At 49.5% G+C, this 22,605-nt stretch overlaps 1 protein-coding gene across 4 annotated transcripts in view; it reads left to right on the top strand.

The window, feature by feature from the left end:
• LOC119967401 (24-hydroxycholesterol 7-alpha-hydroxylase) overlaps nt 1–22,605 on the top strand; it is a 63,792-nt gene that overhangs the window by 27,798 nt on the left and 13,389 nt on the right. Inside the window, exons 7-11 of one of the 4 annotated variants that reach the window (XM_038799912.1) lie at nt 9,047–9,137; nt 14,783–14,916; nt 19,924–20,019; nt 20,416–20,504; nt 21,279–21,393. In XM_038799912.1, the coding sequence (XP_038655840.1) occupies nt 9,047–9,137; nt 14,783–14,916; nt 19,924–20,019; nt 20,416–20,504; nt 21,279–21,393 (525 nt within the window). The remainder of the gene's footprint in view (nt 1–9,046; nt 9,138–14,782; nt 14,917–19,923; nt 20,020–20,415; nt 20,505–21,278; nt 21,394–22,605) is intronic. The other 3 variants (XM_038799914.1, XM_038799911.1, XM_038799913.1) reach the window with 3 other exon arrangements.

Here is a 22,605-nt window from a genome sequence, read left to right as displayed (position 1 = left end):
GGCCAATCCACCTAACCTGCTCATCTTTCAGTTGTGGGGGTGAAACCTACGCAGACACGGGGAGAATGTGCAAACTCCACACAGTGACCCAGGGCCGGGAATCGGACCTGGGTCCTCAGCGCCATATTCCCAGTGCTAACCACTGCGCCACGTGCCGTCCTCTTCAAAATCAGTGTGATGCCTGGACCATTCTGATGGTGTCCTGCAGAATACCCTCTCCCAGAGGATCTCCCGCTTTGTGGTGGTCTGCTGTGTCCTCCACAACCTGGGACAGCAGCCTGACAACATGCTGGATGGGTTTGGTCCAACTTCCCCCCCCAATCCCCATTGACTACCTTCTAGCCCCACCCACCCCCCCCTTCCTAACTACCCTGTTCCACCGCCACAGGGTCTGTGAAACATCACCCCAGGATGATGCGTCTGTGTCGACATTGTCAGCAGGTCAATATACAAGTCAGGAGAGTGATGATAACCCAGTGTTTTTCAAACCTTTTTCCCGGGGACCATTTTTACCAACCGGCCGATCGTTGCGACCCACCCGGCCGGCTTTTGCGACCCACGACACCCGACTTTTGTGACCCATACCGCCCAAACTTTGTGACCCACCTTTAGTGAAACAGGTAAGCCTGCTTAGTCCTCACAATCTCATTCAATGTTACCTTTCTTTTTTTTTAATAAACAATTTTATTGAGGTAGTTTTTGGCTTTATAAACAGTTACAGACATCATCAGAAAGGAAGCAAAAAAGGCAAAAATGTGCAAACATCCACATACTTTCAATACTTCCATCGTAACATATTGCACAAGCCCGCTCCCCTCCCACCGGTACTACCCGCCATATTTTCCCTCCTACTCTACTCTACCCCCCCCCCCCCCCTCCCCCCACCCCCCTGCTGACGATCACTCTCCCGCAAAGAAGTCAATAAATGGTTGAATGGTTGCCACCTCCGGGTGAACCCCTGCACAGATCCCCTCAAGGCGAACTTAATTTTTTCCATCCCCAGGAAACTCGACATGTCCGCAAGCCACCACTCAGTCTTCGGGGGCTTCGAGTCCCTCCACGCCAATAATATTCGTCGCCGGGCTATCAGGGAAGCAAAGGCCAGCACATCGGCCGCTTTCTCCCCCTGGATGCCCGGGTCTTCCGAAACCCCAAAAATTGCCACCCCGGGACTCATCACCACCCTTGTTTTTAGCACCTGGGACATGATCCCCGCAAATCCCTCCCAGTACCCCCTCAGCTCAGGGCATGCCCAGAACATGTGAACATGGTTCGCTGGTCCTCCCGCGCACCAGCGCATTTGTCCTCTATCCCGAAAAATTTGCTCATCCGAGGCACCGTCATATGGGCCCGGTGAACGACCTTAAATTGGATCAGCCCGAGCCTAGCACATGTCGCGGTCGAGTTTACCCTACTCAGGGCCTCTGCCCACAGCCCATCCTCCATTTCCCCGCCTATCTCCTTCTCCCATTTAAGTTTCAGTTCCTCTGTCTGGGACCCTTCCTCCCTCATGAGCACCTTATAAATACCCAAGACTCTACCCTCCCCTTCTGTCTAGGATCCCCATTGGCTGGAGGCGCGGGAAAGATGGGACCTGTCTACGAACAAAGTCCCGCAACTGTAGGTATCTAAAATCATTTCCCCTTACCAACCCAAATTTCTCCTCCAAGCTCCTCAAACTCGCGAAGCTCCCTTCCAGGAACATATCACCCACCCTTCCCGCCCCTGCTCGCCGCCATACTCGGAACCCCCCCATCCATTCTGCCTGGGGCAAACCGATGGTTGTCGCAGATTGGCGCCCAGACAGACGCCCCCATCTCCCCCACATGCCTCCTCCACTGGCCCGATATCCGCAGGGTCGCCACCACTACCGGGCTGGTGGTGTACTTGGCCGGCGGCAGCGGTAGAGGAGCCGTGACCAGGGCTTCCAAACTGGAGCCCCTGCACGAAGCCGCCTCCACCCGCTCCCAAATAGACCCCGTACCCACCATCCACTTCCTTATCATAGCGATGTTGGCCGCCCAGTAATAATTGACCAGACTCGGCAAAGCCAGCCCTCCCTCGCTGCGGTTCCTCTCCAACATCACCTTCTTCACCCGTGGGGATTTTCCCGCCCAGACAAAGCTCATGATCAGCCCGTTAACTCTTTTGAAGAAGGACTGTGGGATAAAGATCGGGAGGCACTGAAAAATAAACAGAAATCGAGGGAGGATTGTCATCTTTACAGTCTGCACCCTCCCTGCCAGCGACAGCGGGAGTGCATCCCATCTCCGAAACTCTCCCTTCATTTGCTCCACCACCCTGGCCAAATTTAACTTATGCAGCCTGCCCCAGTCTCGTGCCACCTGGATTCCCAAATACCGGAAATTTTCCTCAACCAGCCTAAACGGTAGCCCTCTCAATCTGTTCTCCTGGCCCCTTGCCTGGACCACAAACATTTCACTCTTGACCGTATTTAATTTGTATCCTGAGAACTGGCCGAACTTCCTCAGCATTCCCAGTATAGTTCCCATCCCGGCCACTGGGTCCGACACGTACAGGAGCAGGTCGTCTGCATAAAGAGAGACCCTGTGTTCAACCCCGCCCCTCACCATCCCCTTCCAAACCTCTGCGGCTCTCAGCGCAATCGCCAGCGGCTCTATGGCCAGCGCAAACAGCAGCGGGGAGAGCGGGCAGCCCTGCCTGGTCCCTCGGTACAACCTAAAGTACTCCGACACTTCTCTGTTGGTCCTGACGCTGGCCCTCGGGGCCTGATATAATAATTTGATCCAATCCACCAATCCCTCCCCGAACCCAAACCGTCCGAGCACCTCCCATAGATAGTCCCACTCCACCCGGTCAAAGGCCTTCTCGGCGTCCATTGCCACCACTACCTCCACCTCTCTACCCGCCGGGGGCATCATTATCACATTGAGCAATTTCCTCAGATTGGCCGCCAGCTGCCTACCTTTCACGAACCCCGTTTGATCCTCCCCAATCACCTCCGGTACACAGTCCTCCATTCTACCCGCCAGTACCTTTGCCAGGAGCTTGGCGTCTACATTAATCAGGGAGATTGGCCTGTAGGACCCGCACACCTCCGGGTCTTTACCCCGCTTCAATATCAGAGATATGGTGGCTTGTGACATTGTCGGCGGCAGGGTCCCTCTGTCCCTTGCCTCATTGAAAACCCTCGCCAAGACCGGGCCCACCAGCTCAGAGAACTTCCTATAAAACTCTACTGGGTATCCATCCGGCCCCGGGGACTTCCCCGACTGCATGGCCTTTAGGCCCCCCAATACCTCCTCTACTCTAATCGGGGCCCCCAGCTCTTCCACTCGCCCCCCCCCCCCCCCCCCCCCCCCCCCCCCCAACTGTTGGGAATGTTAACCCGTCCAGAAACCTTTTCATCCCCTCCGGTTCTTCCGGCGGCTCCGAAGTATACAGCTTACGATAGAAGTCCCGGAATACCCTATTCAATTCTGCCGGATCCTCCACTTTGCGCCCCCCCCCCTCGTCCCTCACTCTACCTATTTCCCTGGCCGCCTCCCTCCTCCTAAGTTGCTGCGCTAACAGTCTGCTAGCCTTTTCCCCATACTCGTACACCACTCCCCTCGCCTTCCTAAGCTGTTCCACGGCCCTGCTCGTGGATAGTGCCCCCAGTTCCGCCTGTAGCCTCTGCCTCTCCCTGAGTAAAACCTCCCCCGGGGACTCCGCGTGCTCTTCATCTATCCGACCCATTTCCCTGACCAATCTATCCATCTCTGCCCGGTCTGCCTTGGCTCTGTGGGCCCCAATTGAAATCAGCTCCCCCCGCACTACTGCCTTTAGCGCCTCCCACACGGTCGCCGCTGAGACCTCCCCAGTGTCATTCACCTGCAGGTAATTTTTTATACATTTCCGAAGCCTCTCGCAGATCCCCTCCTCCGACAGCAGTCCCACATCTAGCCTCCATTGCGGGCGTTGATAGCTCGCTCCCCCGAACTGCAGCTCCACCCAATGCGGGGCATGGTCTGAAATGGTAATTGCTGAGTATTCCGTGTTCTTTACCTCCCCATACAGTCCCTGCTTATTACAAAGAAATCTATCCTGGAATATACTTTATGGACGTGCGAGTAAAACGAGTAGCCCCTTCCTGTTGGCTGTCCCTCTCTCCAGGGGTCCACTGCCCCCATTTGCTCCATAAACCCTTTCAGCTCCCTTGCCATTGCTGAGAGTCTACCCGTTCTGGGACACGACCGATCCAAAGTCGGGTCAAGGACCATGTTAAAGTCCCCTCCCATTATTAGCCTGCGAGAATCCAAGTCCGGGATCTTCCCCAGCACTCTTTTAATGAAGTCCACGTCATCCCAGTTCGGGGCATATATATTCACCAGCACCACTCTTCTCCCCTCCAGTCTGCCCCGTACCATCAGGTATCTGCCCCCCCTGTCTGCGGATATGCCCTCTGCCTCAAATTTCACCCGCTTGTTGATCATGATTGCCACCCCTCTGGACTTCGAGTCCAAGTCCGAGTGGAAGACCTGGCTAATCCAGCCCTTCCTTAGCCTGGTCTGGTCCGACACTTTCAGATGTGTCTCCTGCAACATAATTACGTCCGCCCTCAGGGCCCGCAAGTGCGTGAACACCCGCGCCCTCTTAACCGGCCCATTCAGTCCCTTGACGTTCCAGGTGATCAGCCTGGTCGGGGGGCACATCCCACCCCCCCACCCCGCCGGTCAGCATAGTCTTTCTCGGGCCGGCCCCTGACCCGTGCGTCGCGCCATTCCTGGCCCGCCCTTTGGCTGCCTCCACCCTCGACCTCCTTTCCAGTGCCTATTTCAAGTCCCTCTCCCGTCAGCAGAAGAACCCCCCCCCTCCCCTAACCCCATCCCCCGATACCCCCACCCCTGCCATCTACTGGCTGTAACTTCCCCCCCCATCTGACTTCCTTGACTAGCCAATCTGCTAGCCCGGTGACTCAACACTCCGGCGCCTTCCTGTCCCATTCCCCTTGTTTCCCCGTCCTCCTCCCCACCCCACTGGGGCAAGCCGGTTCCAGTGTCTTCCGCGAGCTGCACAAAAAGCCCAAACAGGAGAAAAAAAAAAGAAAAAACCACAGAAAAAAGAGAAAAAGCACATAAATGTCCATGAACAAAGGAAAGAGTCTCAAATGTTCCGCTTGGCCCCTTTGGCCCAGCAAACCGTTGAGCAGCAGTCCAGGCACATTCGGCGTTCCTTCCCACAGAAATCCTCGGGCCCTAACTCGCGTCCTTGGGGCCTCCTTTCGGGACCAGCCCCAGGTCCCTCACAAAATCCATCGCTTCTTCGGGCTCGGAGAAGTAGTTGTGTTGACCCTGGTGCGTGACCCATAGCCGAGCTGGGAACAGCAGACCAAACTTCACGTGCTTCTTGAACAGCACCTCCTTGACATTCTTAAAGGCTGCTCTCCGCCGAGCCACCTCCTGGCTTAGGTCCTGATAAATGCGGAGAACACTGTTGTTCCACGTGCTGCTCCTGGCGCTCTTTGCCCACTGCAGCACCCGCTCCTTGTCCACGAACCTGTGGAACCTAATCACCATCAGGCGGGGGGGGCCGCCCGGCCGCCCCTGCCTTGCCTGCACTCTGTGTGCCCCCTCCAGCTCCAGCGGTCGCGGAAAGGCTTCGGCCCCCATCAGCTGCTTCAGCAGGTCTGCTACAAACGCTGCAGCATCAGCTCCCTCCGCCCCCTCCGGGAGGCCGACCATCCTCAGATTGTTCCTGCGGACTCTATTCTCCAGCTCCTCCACTCTGTCCAGCAGTCTTCTCTGCCGCTCTTTCAGGCCGTCCACTTCTAGCGCTGCAACCGTTTGCGCATCCGCCTGCTCCTCCACCGCCTCTCCCAGCTCCTTAACTTTAACATCCTGGGCGTCCAGCCTCTGGTTCAGCTGATCCACCGCTTTCCGGATTGGGTCCAAGCTGTCCCGCTTCAGCGCTTCAAAACTGGACTTCATTACCTGGAGCATGTTATCCAGCGCCTGCTGGATTACTGAGTCCGGGGTCCGTGTGTCCGCCATCTTAGGTCCCAGGTAATTTTCTTCAGGTCCTTGTCTCTGTCCCTTTTTCTCCTTCTTCTCTGCCTTCTGGAATCCCGCTGTTCCATGTGCCGCAGCCCGCTCCTCAGCGCCTTCGCTGCCGCTTTCCTTTGCCCAGCTCCTTAAATTTTTCCCCTCCTGGGCATCTGAAGTGGGTCCAAGCTGTCCCTCCTCAGCAACTCCAAACTTTTTTTTCCCTTTGTCCTGGAGGAAGGAAGGTCCGTGGGTCCGCCATCTTACCCTTCAGGTCAGCTTCCTCCTTGCCTCCGTCTCTCTCTCTTTCTTCCTCACCTGCTGGCCTCCCACACTTCCATTTGCTGCAGCCCGCTCTCCTCTTCTTTCACGGCAGCTTTTCTGCCGCCCCCGTGGTCCCGCTATCGCGGGGAATCAGCTGTTCCGCCCGGCCGGAGTGAGAGCCCACCGAATGTGCGGCTCACTCGGACATCGCCGCCACCGGAAGTCCCCAATGTTACCTTTCTGTATGGGTTATTCATCAGAGGTCCTGGAGCTCACATCAGCACTGCTTTGTCCTGCTGTGGATTCTCCTGAGCCACTCTCTCCAGGAGGTTTAGTTGTGAGATTCTGGTCTGTTTGTGTCTCTGGCCCTCTCTTCCTTATTACAAAATGATCCATTTTACATTTTTCAGCCCTGTTGCTTGTTTGCTGCTGACAAAATGGAGGAATCGCAATCGTGCCCGGAGCACGTGACGTCGGTGCTCGGGGTGCGGGACCTGCTCTCTGCCATTGCTTCAGGCAGCAAGACTGCATAGAATGTTTTACATAATCTTCTCCTGGGTCAGCGAGCTGATGTCAGGAGGAGGCGGTGTTTCTCTCTGGGCTCTGGGCATGCACATTGATGAGTGGCCACGCATGTGCAGCGTGCCCGCATTCTGAAAGCCGGTCGCGGCCGGCATTTTTAAAGCCGGCCACTGCGGCTGTTCCACGTTAATTCCCGCCATCGGGAAAGCCGCAATGGATCGTTCCGCGACCCTCCCAACACCCGCCCATGACCAACCCAGGGGTCGCGACCCCCACTTTGAAAATGATTGTGTTAACCTGTTGTGAAGTAAGTTTTGTTGCTCCTCAGTCTATGCCAAAGTCTGACTCTTGTCTTTCTGCTGACAGCGCTCTTTCACTCACAGCCTGCACATGGTCTGCATCAGGGGCTCCTTGTTGTAGGACCACTGTGGACTGGGGGCGGTGGGCGTTGTCCCTAGATACAGATGGTGCCTCCCACCCCCTCCAATGTCCGCTCAGTAACCCTCAATCCTATTAATTTTCGTGCTCTGCCGGTATGGCTAGTTGTCTACACAGGATGCACATCTAAGGTGGGGGCAGCCTGCAGCTTCTCACGCCCTGTGGCCTTTGATGCCCTTGGCAGAAGTCCTCTGGGGGGTCTAGAGCCGGAGTGCAGGGCCATCCTGTTCTGCCTACTGCCCTTGAGACTCGCCGATGTCAGGAGGGGGGGATTCGGGTGAGGTGTTATCTCTCTGGTGGACGGCAGTGGTCAGCTTCCAGCGCACCATCCTCCAGGATGGTTGCTGTAGAGCCCTGGGGGTCTCCATGGGATGGATGGGCAGCTGGAGTGAGCTCCAGTGGCCTCTGCTTCATCTGGTTCAGCAGGTCCTGGCACCTCCCCATTGTTTGCACCATGGTGTTGACGCCTCGGTGATGCTCTCAGTGACTGGGACATGGTCTGGAGAGTCTCGGCAATGTCACCTGCATTTCTGAAATGGCACACAGTGACTGGGTCATGCTGTTGAGGCCCCCAGCCGTGGTCGACACAGACTGAAACATGCCTTGGACACCACCACTCATGATGCTGACCTCGTGCTGTAGACCTTCCACTGTGGTCGCCACCCTAGCAGTGTTGGCCTCTGCTGGAGGTTGGTTCATTATTTTTCAAGACTGAGGGAAAGGACTTTCGACAGTCACTGAATGCCATGACACAGCAAAACAGGGTGATGTGAGCCCATTGGAAGCTGGGAATAATTTTGGACAGCTTCCTGTAATGATTGCAATTTTGCGGAGACCATGCTTTAATGCATACATGTGACATAGGATTTTTGATTGTGTTAAAAGCTGACAGGATGTATTTTCTGTAGTTCAGTGTATTAGTTGCCTACTAAGCAATGTTTAGTTGGTGTTAATTTTAGGCTTTTTTGTTACGGCAAAAGTCTCAAAACATAAAATGTTGTTGTGCTCTTTGAGTCGGTCACAGTGAACTCCCCCACTTCTCATCTTACAATGGAAGATCATTGATGAAGCAGGAAGCAGTTGTAGATGTTTGGGCTGAGGACTCTGATGTGTTGGGTGAGCTGGGTCTGCGAGGACTGCGTTTACTGCAGCAGTGAGAGAGACAGGCTTCCAACACTTGAAGAAATGCAACTCGATTTTATTTAACTCTTAACTATCATACATACATTAACTGTGGGTTGACACTATGCTGACTTGACTGGAGACCTGAGGCTAACATGACCAGACTACCTTACTACCACATGGTGTTTGTTCTAGTTGCTGCTCACGAGCTCTGACTGTCTCAGAGGCTGGATCCTGAGAGAGCGGGAAAACTAGCGCCCTCTGGCTTTATAGTGGTCGTGTCCTGTCTGGTGATTGGCTGCTGTGTTCTGTGTGTTCACTGGTCATCCTGTGTGTCAATCACTGCCTGTCTGTGCACCATCATATACCTGGATGTATATTATGACAGACACTATCCTGAAAAACTCCTGCAGCAATGCCCTGGGACTGAGATGATTGACTTGCAACACCCACAACGACCTTCCTTAGTGCTGGATATGACTCCAACCAGTGGAGAAGTTTCCCCCTGATTCCCACTGGCTTCAGTGCCACTGCTTTCAATTTTAATTGTAGACCAAAAATATATTAATTGGTTTGTTTCTCCTTAACCTAATAAAAGGTGCTTTAGTCCAGATGTTCCACAACTTCAGTACATGAGCTGTCAAAAGTGGCCATTGTGAATGTCTTGTATCATTGTTGCGGTTTCTCTTTTCTAGATCACATTCTGGACTCTTGCATTTATTATTTCGAACCCATTGGTTTACAACACTGTTATGAAGGAACTCTGTTCTGTCTTTGGTGATCAAGGTATCGTTTAAGAAAACTTTTTTTTTAGAAAATATTTTATTGAGGCATTTATAATGTTAACAATTTTAAACATGAGGTTTCAACAAGAACAACCCCCCCCCCCCCCCCTCCCCCCCCCCCCAGTAACAAATCCCAGCCAGCAGGCTTTGCACATGCAGTACCAGCTTCTCCCACCCTTACTCGCAATACCCCACCCCCTCCCCCCCCATCCCAACCATGCCTCCACCCCCTGCTGACAGCCTAATTTTTCTTGAAGAAGTCGATGAATGGCTGCCAGCTCCGGGAAAACCACATGCAGCAATCCTGTTACGGCAAATTTAATTTTCTCGAGTTTGAGAAACCCCGCCATGTCACTGACTCATACCCCCGAATTCAGGGATTCAGAGTCCCTCCAGCCTAGTAAGATCAGTTTCCGGGCCACCAGGGAGACAAAGGCCAAGACATCGGCCTATCTCACCCCCTGGGGTCCCGGAACTTCTGACAACCAAAGATCACCACCTCTGGAGTTTACCCCACCCCCAGCTTTAATACTTCTGACATGACGTCAGCAAACTCCTGCCAGAAACCCCTCAGCCTCGGACATGTCCAAAACATATGGACTTGGTTTGCAGGACCCCCCCGCAGAGCGCCCACACCTATCCTCAACCCTCTCAAAGAACCTGCTCATCCGGGCCACTGTCATGTGTGGCCTATGACCACCTTAAATTGTATCAGGCTAAGACTGGCACACAACGAAGATGTATTGACGCGCCTCAGGGCCTCCTCCCATAATCCAGCCTCCAACTCCCAACCCAGTTCTTCCCACTTTCTCTTCACCTCCCCTATAGGGGCTCCCTCCAAGTCCATCAGTTCTTTGTAGATCTCTGAAACCTTCCCCTCCCCTACATCTACTCTCGACACCACCTTATCCTGTAGCCCCTGGTGTGGCAGGTATGGGAAGGTCGAAACCTGCCTCTGCACAAAATCCCTCACTTGCAGATACCAGAACCCATTCCCAACTGGCAACTCAAACTCCTCGTCCAGCTCCTCTAAACTGGGGAAGCCCTCATCAGTAAAAAGAGCTCCAAATATCTCGATCCCCGCCCGCTCCACCTCCGGAACCCCCCATCCAGGCCTCCCCAGAGCGTACCGGTGGTTACCACATATCGGTGCCCACACCGACACCCCCTCCAACCCTGTATGTTGCCTCCAATGGCCCACACCCTCAGGGCTGCCACTACAAGTGGGCCCTGTGGAGTACCTGGCCGGCGAGAATGGCAGAGGTGCCGTTAACAGTGCCCCCAAACTCGTGTTTTTACATGAGGCCACCTCCACCTGCTCCCGCACCGTCCCCTCCCCCACTGCCTACTTCCTGACCATCGCAATATTCGCCGCCCAATAATAATTTATAAAATTTGGTGGAGCCAGCACAGCCGCCCCCCCCCCCCCCCCCCCCATGCCCCTGCTCCAGCAGCACCTACTTCACCCACAGGGTTTTACCCGCCCAAACAAATCCCGAAATCAATGCATTTACTTTTTTAAAGACCGCCTTGGGGATACAAATTGGGGGTCTTTGAAAGATTAACAAAAACTTAGGGAGGACCCTCATTTTCACTGTCTGAACCCGCCCCGCCAATGACAACGGCAGCGCATCCCACCTCTCAAAGTCCCCCCTCATCTGTTCGACTAGCCGACCCAGATTCAGTTTGTGCAGCTGCTCCCACTCGCACGCCACCTGGATGCCCAAATACCAAAAGCTCCCTCCCTCCACCTTGAACGGCATCTTAGCCAATCTCCTCTTCTGTCCCTCGCCTGAATCGCAAAGACCTCACTCTTACCAATGTTCAATTTATACCCTGAAAACGGACCGAATTCCTCTAGTATTCCCATTGATCCTCCAATTCACCCAGCGGGTCTGAAATGTATAAAAGTAAATCATCCACGTAAAGCAAGACCCTGTGCTATCGTGTGCTAGGGGTACTATCCCCTGCCACACCCTTGACATTCTCGGTGCTATTGCCAATGACTCTATAGCCAGGGCAAACATCAGTGGAGAAAGTGGGCACCCCTAACTTGTCCCCTGGTGTAACCAAAAATAATCTGATCTCACCCGGTTCGTCACCAGTCCTGATATAACAACCGGACCCAGTCTACAAATCACGGCCCAAACCCAAACCGCCCCAGGACCTCCCATAGGTATTCCCACTTCACTCGATCAAAGGCCTTCTCTGCATTGAGGGCCACCACCACCTCTACCTCCCGTCCTTCTGGAGGCATCATGATCACATTAAGTACCTCCTGATGTTGGCTGCCAGGTGCCTCCTTTTAACGAACCCCGTCTGGTCCTCCCCTATTACCCCTGGCACACAGTCCTCGAGGCCAAGATGTTCGCCAACAGTTTGGCATCTACATTAAGCAGGGAATTAGGTCTATATGACCCACATTGTTCCGGATCTTTATCTTGCTTCCGTATGAGTGGGATCGAAGCCTATGACAACGTTGGGGGGAGTACTCCCAACTCCTTTGCCTCATTGAAAACCCTTACCAATATCCCTGAGAATCTCTTGTAGAATTCCACAGGGTACCCGTCCGGACCTGGGGCCTTACCCGACTGCGCAACCTCCAGCCCCTCCACTACTCTACCAGCCCAATTGGGCCCCCATGCCCTCTACCAACTCCTCATCCACCTTCGGGAACTCCAACCTTCCAGAAACTGTCTCGTCCCCTCCCCGACTGGGGGTTCCAACTCGTAGCTTACTGTAGAAGTCCCTGAACACCCCGTTATTGTTTAAGAAAACTTGAGTGGAGGATAAGAGCATTTTGGTTATTATGGACAATAAGATGCAATGCATAGAAGTCAAGCCTACTTTCCAAAAATATTATTCCGATTTCAAAGGTGCAGATTGTCCTGACCTATGATGTTCCACAGTTTCCTTTACTAACAGTGGAACAGTGGTTTCCTGACGTTCATGATCTCTAAAGTAAAGGTGACTTGCTCAAGGTGTTAAATGGATGCAAATTGTTGAGAAGACTAATAATATATATATTTCTATACATAGGCACACAGTCTTAAGCCAAGTAAAAACATTCGGGGGTGGGGGGGGGGGGGGGGGGGGGGGATTCTTGATGATTTTGGATTTGAATAGAGTCATGGAATCTTACAGAACAAAAAGGACCCATTTGGCCCATCATGCCTGTGTTAGCTCCATGAAAGAGACACCCACAACTCCCCCGAGCCCTACAAATTAGTTCCCTTTAATTAAACGCCCATTTGCTGTTTAAAGTTCCCATGGAACCTGATTCCAGAAGCCTTTCAGGTAGTGTCGTGAAATTCCGCTTCATTCCCATTCCCGTTCTTCTGCCAATGATTTCAAATTTATGACTTCTGGTTATCAGCCCACTTGCCAGGGGATCAAACTCCTCAGAAATGTGAATACCTTTGTTTAGTCTTCCCTTAACTTTCGCTGTGCTGAGGAACACAAACCCACCTTCTCCAATCTCTTTACAGAGCTGAAGGCCCTCATCCTGGTATCATCTTGGTAGACCTCCTCCGTACTCTAAGGCCTTGCCATCCTTTCTCAGGTCTGGCATCTAAAACTATACACCATAATCCAGTTTAGGCTAAATCAGTGATCTGCAAGATTTCGCGCGGCTTTCTTGATTTTGTATTCAGTGGTTCTCTGTACAAAACCAAGTATCCATTTAACTTTATTAGCTGTTTTTCCAACCTGCCATGCCACTTTCATAGATTTGCGAATATGCATACCTCGCCCCCTCAAAGTCGCACCCTTTATGCTGTATCTTCACAAAGTGCATTACTCCACAACTAACCATCAAAATTGCATGCCCCATATTTTTGCTTGTTTCACGTGTCGACCAGGCTGTTAATGTGCTCCTGAACTCTGCTATTCTGCTTAGTATTTACTACTTTATCAAGTTTAATACCACATGCAAACTTTAAAATTGCACCCTTCTTGCCCAAGTGCAGGTCATTAATGCTGGTTTGTTCTTGGGTGGTGATAAGCAGCATAAATAGTAAAACAAACTTGAATGAGATGGCTGCAGTAGTTGCGTTAGCTGGAGATGCAATGCAGCATAGACTTTTTCTCCAATACATGCAACAACTTTGGCCTTGTGTTCAGCATAAAGAAAGCTGGTATAATGTACCAGCCTACTTCAGGAGAACCCTATCTTGAGCCCAAGGTTTCAGTCCATGGCCAGAAACTGTCAGCAGTAGATATAATTATTTATATCAGCAGCACGCTCTCTTGAGCTGATAATGATGAGACATTTACAAGAATTGCCAAAGTAAGTATGACCTTCAATAGATTTTGAACGGTCTGGGGGAAAAAAAGAGGAACAAGTATGCCTTCCAAACCGAAAGTCTATAGAGCAATGATGCTGCCTACAAACTGCTCTTTGCATGCATGCCCTAGATTGTGTAGCAGTGTCATGCCAAGAACATAAACAACTTTCACTTGAGCTGCCTTTGGAAGCTTCTGAAGATCAGATGGCTTGGACAGAATATCAGACACTGAGTGCTCACCCGTGTTGGCATGCAAAGGTGCCACACCATGTTGAGACAGTCACAACTGAGTTGGGCTGGTCCTATAGCCAAAATGCCCAAAGTGAATCTTCTCTGGAGGGCTTGAGTCTAGGGCAGTACTCTCACGTCAGTAAAAGGAAGCATTGCCAGAACACCCTGAAGGCTTCATTTAGGAGTTTTGATATTGACTTTGAATCTTGGGAGAAACCCATCTAGGATCGCTGCTCCTGGTACTATCAAATAAACAAGAATCCTTAAAAAACAAACACATACCAGAAACAGATAAAAAAAAATGCAAGCAGAGGAAATCCCAAGCAAACAGCTCATGCAAAGCTCAATCGTCTGCAATATCCTATTGTATTTGCAGCAGAACCTTCTGGGTACAGCTTGGGCTTAGCAGCTACCTACGAATCTCAACAAACACTATAGGAGATGAACATGGTCATCTTTGCCTCGGAGGATGAACAAGAAAATAAATACATAAAACTAGGATCAACAGATATAAATATTCAATTATGCAAGATTAATTAGGAGTCATTTCTAATTGCTTGACAGTTCTAACTGCAACATCTTATTGTAACCTACGTGTCGCAAGTCTTGATTGTAACAAATTATTGATCCAATTCAAAACACCTTGAGAAAAGGGCAAGGCTGTTTGCTGACCAGCAGAACATGTCACTGCTAATTTTCATCAAGCAAATTGTTGCTTCTGTTTCAAATACGATACGTTACTTGATCATCTATTAATTGGGACCACATATTTGCATAAAATTAATTGCATTATAATATGAGACATCTATAATACCCAAACTGAAATGTGTGCAAAACATACGGAGCAGTAGATTACATCACATAAATTCAGCAGTAATACAACTGGCGTAGTTACTGTTCAATTGTCACATTAGTTGCACTGCTCAGTTGCAGGGGCCTAACAAATTAGTGACATTTTCAAACCCTTGCTTACCTTCCCATCCCAACAAAGAGACAGGCACTTCCATCAGTGCCTACTTGGTTGACTTTCATAGATTCACCTGCTGATAGCATTCTGTATGTGATATTACTGCGAGATAATAAGAAAAAAAACCTGCAGGTATTGCATAATTTGTTTGAATTTCCTCAGCTAATAAAGAGATCAGACTGGAAGAACATGATCTACAGAAGCTCCCATTCTTGAAATGTTGCATTTTGGAGGCAATTCGTTTACGAGCTCCAGGAGTTATAACTAGAAAAGTGGTGCAGCCTTTAAAAATTAAAGTGAGTTATCTATGTTGTTGCTACTTTCATCCAAGGTACAAATTGCATGGGCTGCTTGAAAGCAAACAGGGAAAGAACAGCCATGACCTCTTGAACTTGATTGACAGGAAACTGCTGTTTATGCAGCGTCAAAAATCTAGGGCAGAATCTTACCATATAGTTTCAAAGTATCAAACTCTGACTGGAAACCAGTGTTTAGCTCACCAGAGCACAGCCCAGTTTGCAGTGTAGATCTTGAGCCTCATTGAGTAAAAAAATAAATCAGAGAGGATGGTGTTTATGCCGTCAATCTGGCGGGGACAGATAGATGGCAAGGCCAGTTCCACGGGGATCAGGGCACCAACTTTAAAGGCCACCACAACCACCACCACTAGAGGAATCATAGGCATTCCCCACTCCCACCATACAAAATCAGCGGGGGGGGCTCTCTCTCTCCCCCCACCGCGGAGGTATCATTGGCGTTTTTCCTATCACACTGCCCGCCCCCTCATGCCTGCAAGTTCCCCACCTCACTGCCGTCTCCCCCCCCCATGCATGCAGGTTCCCCCCATTACTGCCATCCACCCCCATGCCTGCAGGTTCCCGTTTCACTCACCACTCCTCCCTCATGCCCGCAACCCCCCCCCCCCCCCTCACTGCCCAATGCATCCCCTGTGCCTGCAAGTTACCCCCTCAATGGTCTCGGCACTCTTACATAGAATTTACAGTGCAGAAGGAGGCCATTCAGCCCATTGAGTCTGCACCGGCTCCTGGAAAGAGCACCCTACCCAAGGTTAACACCTCCACCCTATCCCCATAACCCAGTAACCCCATCCAACACTAAGGGCAATTTTGGACACTAAGGACAATTTATCGTGGCCAATCCACCTTACATGCACATCTTTGGACTGTGGGAGGAAACCGGAGCACCCGGAGGAAACCCATGCACACACGGGGAGGATGTGCAGACTCCGCACAGACAGTGACCCAAGCCGGGAATCGAACCTGGGACCCTGGAGCTGTGAAGCGATTGTGCTATCCACAATGCTACCGTGCTGCCCACGGTACGGTGCTCTTCTCCCCTCATGACACATAATAAGAAATCCTCCCCGATGTGGCATCCCAGAAGGCACACCTGGCACTGTCCGTTAGCACAGGTTGGCACTGCCAGGGGTGACAATCTGACAGTGCTAACATGGCAGTGCCAACCTGTGCCATGGAGGAGCCTGGGCATTGCCTGGGCATGTCATTCTCCCTCTCGGATACCCCTTTTGCATCCCTGGAGGGGGGGGGGGGGGGGGGAATCCTCTCACTGAATCTCATTTTTAAAAACCTGTTTTAATCACTTCGGCGTTGTTTGAATATTCAGTGAGGGGGTATCATGTGGTTAAGGGGGCTGCTGGATAATTTCATTCATATGTGTTCAGAAATATTAAAATTATGTTCTTGCCCTTTGCGGGTGTAAACCTTGAGATATCGCCGGTGAGGGGCATGGAGAATTGTGAAACGGGATCTCTCCGGAGAGAATTTTGTTTCCTGATTCTCTCTGGATGCCCTCGATTCCCAAGCCTAGAATTCTAGGCAGAAAAGGAAAGGTACTAAGTTATTAAAAGAGCAACTGAAATGATTAACTCTTTTATAAACTGGATAAATATCAGATTGGGAAAGGGATTGGCAGTTACTGGACTTACTGGGCTAAGTATAGAAATTAAATGAAAATGAAAATCGCTTATTGTCACAAGTAGGCTTCAATTAAGTTACTGTGAAAAGCCCCTAGTCGCCACATTCCGGCGCCTGTTCGGGGAGGCTGGCACGGGAATTGAACCGTGCTGCTGGCCTGCCTTGGTCTGCTTTCAAAGCCACCGATTTAGCCCAGTGTGCTAAACCAGCCAGGCAAACATATGAGGCGCAGAGATCATTTCGTGAAGGGCTTTCTTGGTATAGAATTTATCAACTAATCCATGGGGTGTCATGGTCCCTGTGGTTTGGGGATAGTGAAGGATATTTGTCTGATGGACTGTAGTACAGGATAAGATCTTAGTGATGTGAGAATTACACAATATATAATTTGTGCTCAGGAAAGTAAACATATGGGTTCGGCTCCATGATAAAAAATATTAATATAATGGCCGCGATTCTCCGCTCCCACGCCGGGTGGGAGAATCGTGGGAGGGCCGCTCTGGCAACCCCCGCGATTCTCCCCCCCCCCCCCCCCCAAATGGCGTGTCGCATTCTGCGACATGCCGCTCGTAGAATCATGGCCCGTCGTTTTTCACGGCGGCCCGCGATTCTCCCACCCGGATGGGCCGAGCGGCCTGCCGTTCCCGACCGGTTCACGCCGGCGGCAACCATACCTGGTCGCTGCCGGCATGAACATGGCGCCAGCAGCTGTTTTGTGGCTTGTGGGGTGCGGAGAGGGGAGTGAGCACCACGACCGTGTTCGGGAGGGGACTGACCCGCGATCGGTGCCCACCGATCGTCGGGCCAGCGTCTCAAAGGGACGCACTCTTTCCCCTCCGCCGCCCCGCAGGATCAAGCCACCACGTCTTGCGGGGCAGCGGAGGGGAAGACGGCAACCATGCATGCGCGGGTTTGAGCCATCAGCCGGCGTGATGTCAGCCGTGCATGCGCGGGTTGGAGCAGGCCAACCTGCGCATGCGCGGCTGACGTCATTAGGCGCGCCGGCCGCGTCATTCTCGGCGCGCCGGGCTTTGACGCCAGCGACAAGTCCCGGCGACCAAGATTTACGGCACGGCCCTCCTAGCCCCCGGGGGGGGGAGAAAAGGGGGCCAAGAGCGGCCTCCGACGCCGTCGTGAACCTCTCCGGGTTTCACAACGGCGTCGGGCCTTGCGGATAATTCCGCCCGTGAATCGTGGAAGGAACATTCCAGATGGATCAAGTGGCATCTTCCCACTTGATGCTTTCTTGTTTTGGATTTTAAAATAAATACCTCACTTCTCTAAATTGATACCCTGTTAGTTTTGAATAAAATAAAGAAAATACTAAGTTTAAACTCTTTTTTTTGCTCTGGGTGGTTTTAGCTCTTCTGTCTTCGATCACCCTAACGGGCAAATTGAAATGCTGTGTACCTTCGAGACTGTCCATCGTAACTGGAGATATACTTTTCAGTTTGTGCCTGGAATAAGGATCAGTGTACCTTAGTCTCATGATTATTTTTACCTTATTGGAATTTAGTTTATATTTCCACAGAATCTCGCTCTCCAGTCTTTAAAAAAGAGTGTGTTTTAACCTGGGTAGAAGATAAAAATTTATTCAACAATTGACAAGGAAATAATCTAGGAATGATAATTAAATTATATGTATTCATAGCAAAATATACAATATCTAAAATTTTAACTGGGAAATAGATAATAGAAGAGTTGCAATCTACTGATCATGAATTCTCTCATACCGGGAACTTTTATATAGAAAACCCTTTTCTTTCTTTCAATCTATCTATGAGAAAGAGCTTGTCTGGAGAATATATTCCTGTTAAGGCTCTAATTAGTTAAACTATATTCTATCATCTGAACTTAATGAACAGATGAACAAGTGTATCCTTCTGCTAGTTACCATGATTTGAATGGATTGTCATCACTGACATTCAAATTCAAAAATAGTTGGCTGTTAAAATTTAACTTGATAAGTCAAACAATCAAGAATGTGTTTGTTCAGAAGTACCTTCACCCTCCCACGGGCCCAGTTTCAAAAACCCGTTTGAATTGACCTCACGTTTGCATAATTTGGACATTGATTTGCTTGTCTCTTACCGCAGCTGAATGTAAACTTCTTTGGCCTGATTTTAACTTGGGGGCAGATGTTATTCAAACATCCCTTTGGTAGTGTGGGGCATGGGAGACTTTAATTCCCCTGCCTCATCTGTGCAGATACCAACAGTCCGCTGTCTGAAGCCAATGTTAAGTGGCAGGAGCTTGGAAAGCGGCCCAACGACCAAGCATCCAGGTAAATTGTTGGAATGGGTCAGGAGAGGCTTGCGAATAGATAAGAGAAAATAAGCCGGGGAAGGTGAAGCCAAAACTTTCCTTATCGAGCCCAGGTGAGCAGGAGAGTTCCTTTGGGCCTCACAGGCAATGTTTTTTTTTCAATACAAACCACTGACCATTTTGGTTTTCTTGCCTCAGCTCTGCAAGTTAAAATCGGAACTTGCAATAAGGCAATGGAATCTTGGCTGCCCGTCTGCCTGATTTCCAGAGTGGTAACTTCATCCTCTGATGTTTTGTTTCTAGATTTAAAAGGGAACTAGTCAGACAAACATTTTGTCACACAAGTCATTCCTCCATTTTTGTTTTTTGTGACAATCAAATTGCATGGGTGAGGAAATCCATCACTCATTCAAAAGAAATAGAGCTGGAATATCTCAGATGTGCACAATACAGCGGATGTCACAAGTGCAAATTGCGTGTTTGCATATTCTAAAACAATATATGCAGAAGTGACCCTGATGGTTCAGTGAATCGTCAAGTGAGGAGCTGCTCGTCGCGATAAAGGAACTTTAATATAAGATCGTCCCCTCTTTGCTTAAATAGCTGATTTCAATCATTGTGATGGTACCTTGGCCTCTTCATCCTTGGAATTGTAAGGGGAAAGTCAATCAGACTGTTTTTATTGGCCATAGAATGAATCCTTCAGGAAGTAAGCTAAAATAGAATTTGGCTGGGAAACATATCAGGCTTAGCCATGAAGCTTCTGCGGTTGAATATCCTTATGACAATCCTCACACTGCATAACAGTCAGTTTGGTGAGATACGGGGTGGTAGCCAGCATCAATGCAACCATAACCCACCACGAGGGGGGTGAAAGGTTTTCGGGGAAAGGCAGGAATGTGGGGTTAAAGTTAAAATTAGATCAGCCATGCATGGTCTTATTGAACGGCGGAGCTCTTGTGCTGATTAAATGCCTTTAGGAGAGCAAAGGAAGAAAATACAAAGTATAAAAAGATATTTTCAAAAATATTTGCACCTGCAAATCTTTAGGAATTATGTAACTGTAAAGTCTTCTCCCTCTAGAATTACATTGTTCCGCCTGGAGACATGCTCATGTTGTCAATTTACTGGGCGCACAGGAATCCCAAGCATTTCCCTGAACCGGAAAAGTTTCTTCCCGTGAGTATATTTGAGTGAGAGCATTTTATCGCTGATTATCTTTGGATATGTGTGGCAGAAATGCTTCACAGTACCACTTTAATATTTTCACATTAATACAAAACGGAGTGTTTTATACAGGGAATTATTTCCTGGGAATTTATATCCAATTATTTTGCTTAAGATCGTGTTTGCTTTCTTTACTGCTACCATAGCTGTACAGTATCAGCAAACTATCCATGAATACTCCTAATAATCCCTGTTTGGTGTGCTATAGACTATCATTCCCATTTACTCTTTATCTAATCTATTTGTTAAATGTTATTTACAGTTTTCCCCACCTCCTTTCCATGGTTTGGTGCGCACCTTTGTTTTATTTCCCCAATGATAATGCAGAAAAATTTTATTTTCTTGCAGGACCGGTGGAAGAAGGCAGATATAGAAAAACATGTCTTTTTGGATGGCTTTATGGCTTTTGGAGGTGGCAGGTATCAGTGTCCAGGAAGGTAGGAGACTGGTTCGGTATCATATTTTTCAGTTATTGCAATGTTATATTTAACATGTTAGCCAATGATTCTCAAAATGAGGCTGATAGACTATTGCTGCAGACTTTCTAGGATGGGCATGAGTGGTTAGGCCATGGCAAGTAATTGTGCTTGACGTATTTCATAGAATCTGCCACATGTAGATCAAAAGTTGACAAGAAAAACACTTTATATTGTTTCCACAATGCACATCAACTGAAAAGTCTGCTTTGCCACACCAAAGTGATAATTTTATTTCACAATATACGCTGAATGCCCTTGAGTAGTATTGCAGAATGAATAACTGTTGGTTTCGAATACGTAGCTCATTTGGTACTGTGGAAATGTGCTCACCGGGAACCAAACTAAACAGTCTAAATTAGAGCGGGTAAATGGAGTTGAAATCAACCATGATTGAATGGTGGAGTGGACTCGATGGGCCGAATGGCCTTACTTCCACTCCTATGTCTTATGGTCTAACTTATCATCTCAAGATATTGATAAACATGCTAGGGTACTAAAAATAGTATTCGATTTATTTAGCCATTGTAAATCAGTCGCCCCATGTACACAATACGTTAAAAATATCAGAACACTTTTTCATAGAATCACTATGTGCCATGTTACAATTCGGTTAGGGACCATCAACATTTAAAGATAAACCCAAATATCCTCTGATAAACTGACATAACTACACCACAAGGTGTCACGTTTTTAAACAAAATTTTTTTTATTGCATATTGTATGTTTTGCTAGTTCAACAGAGCAGTCTCGGGGGGCGGAGTACCAGAGCAGTGAGTATAACAACCTTACCTCAAGGATCTGCAGCCTAGTTCCAGAGAGAAGTCTCAAAATGCGGAGTACCAGAGCGGTGAGTGTAAAAACCTTACCACGGGGATCCGCGGCCTTGTTCCAGGGAATAGTCTCAGCGCGGTGAGTGTAAAAACTTTACCTCGGGGATCCACAGCCTAGTTCCAGGGAGCAATCGGAGGGTGGAGTACCAGAGCGGTGAGTATAAAAACCGTACCCTGGGGATCTGCGGCCTAGTTCCAGGGAGCAGTCTTGGAATACCAGAGCGGTGACTATAAAAACCGTACCTCGGGGATCCACGGCCGAGTTCCAGGGAGCAGTCTCGGAGGATGTAGTACCAGAGCGGTGAGTATAAAAACCTTACCCCGGGGATCCACGGCCTAGTACCAGGGAGCAGTCTCGGAGAATGGAGTATGAAAGCGGTGAGTATATAAAGTAACTTACCTCAGGTGGAAAAAAACCTGAAAAAGTGATGTCACAGAACAGAAACTAGCGCTAGGAACCATACAGTTAATTGTAACTTAATATATTAACGATTTAATAAGTATTTATTTTAAATTAATTTAAAAGTTAGTGCTAGAAATGTCAATTACAGGGGAGGTGCTTCACCCGTGAGATGTGGGAGGTTCGTGAAGCTTCCAACGTTCCGTACAACTACCTCTGCAAGAAGTGTACACAATTGCGGCTCCGCACAGACCGCAAGTAGCACTTTAATGCACTTAGGAGCATGCAGGTGGCAGAAAGTGTCATAGACAGGAGTTTTAGAGGTTTGGTTACATCCAAGGTGCAGGAAGATAGATCGGTGACCGCTAGAATGGGCAGGCAGTCAGTGCAGGAATCCTCTGTGGCTGTCCCCCTCGCTAATGAGTATATTGTTATTGATACTGTTGGGGGAGAGCATCAGGGGAAAACAATAGCAGCAGCCAGAGCAGCAGCACCATGGCTGGCCCTGTTGTTCAGCAAGGAGGGACAAAGCGTAGAAGAGCAATAGTTATTCTCTATAGTCAAAGGCACAGATAGGCACTTCTGTGGACGTGAAAGAAACTCCTGAATTGCATGTTGCTTCCCTGGTACCAGAGTCCAGGATGTCTCTGAACAGGCAAGGAGAAGGCTGAAGAGCCAGTGATCCTGGTATACATTCGTAATACTGACATAGGCACGAAGGGTGATGAGGTCCTGCAGGAAAGGTTCAGGGAGTTGGGTAGTAAATTAAAAAACAGGACCTCGAGGGATGTAATCTCCCTGTGTCAGACAGGCTAGAAATAGGAAGATA

The sequence above is a fragment of the Scyliorhinus canicula genome, chromosome 6, assembly GCF_902713615.1.
Source record: "Scyliorhinus canicula chromosome 6, sScyCan1.1, whole genome shotgun sequence".
Taxonomy (NCBI): Eukaryota; Metazoa; Chordata; class Chondrichthyes; order Carcharhiniformes; family Scyliorhinidae; genus Scyliorhinus; species Scyliorhinus canicula.
The sequence above is the reverse complement of the archived record's forward strand: the minus strand, read 5'-3'. Positions and strand labels throughout refer to the sequence as shown.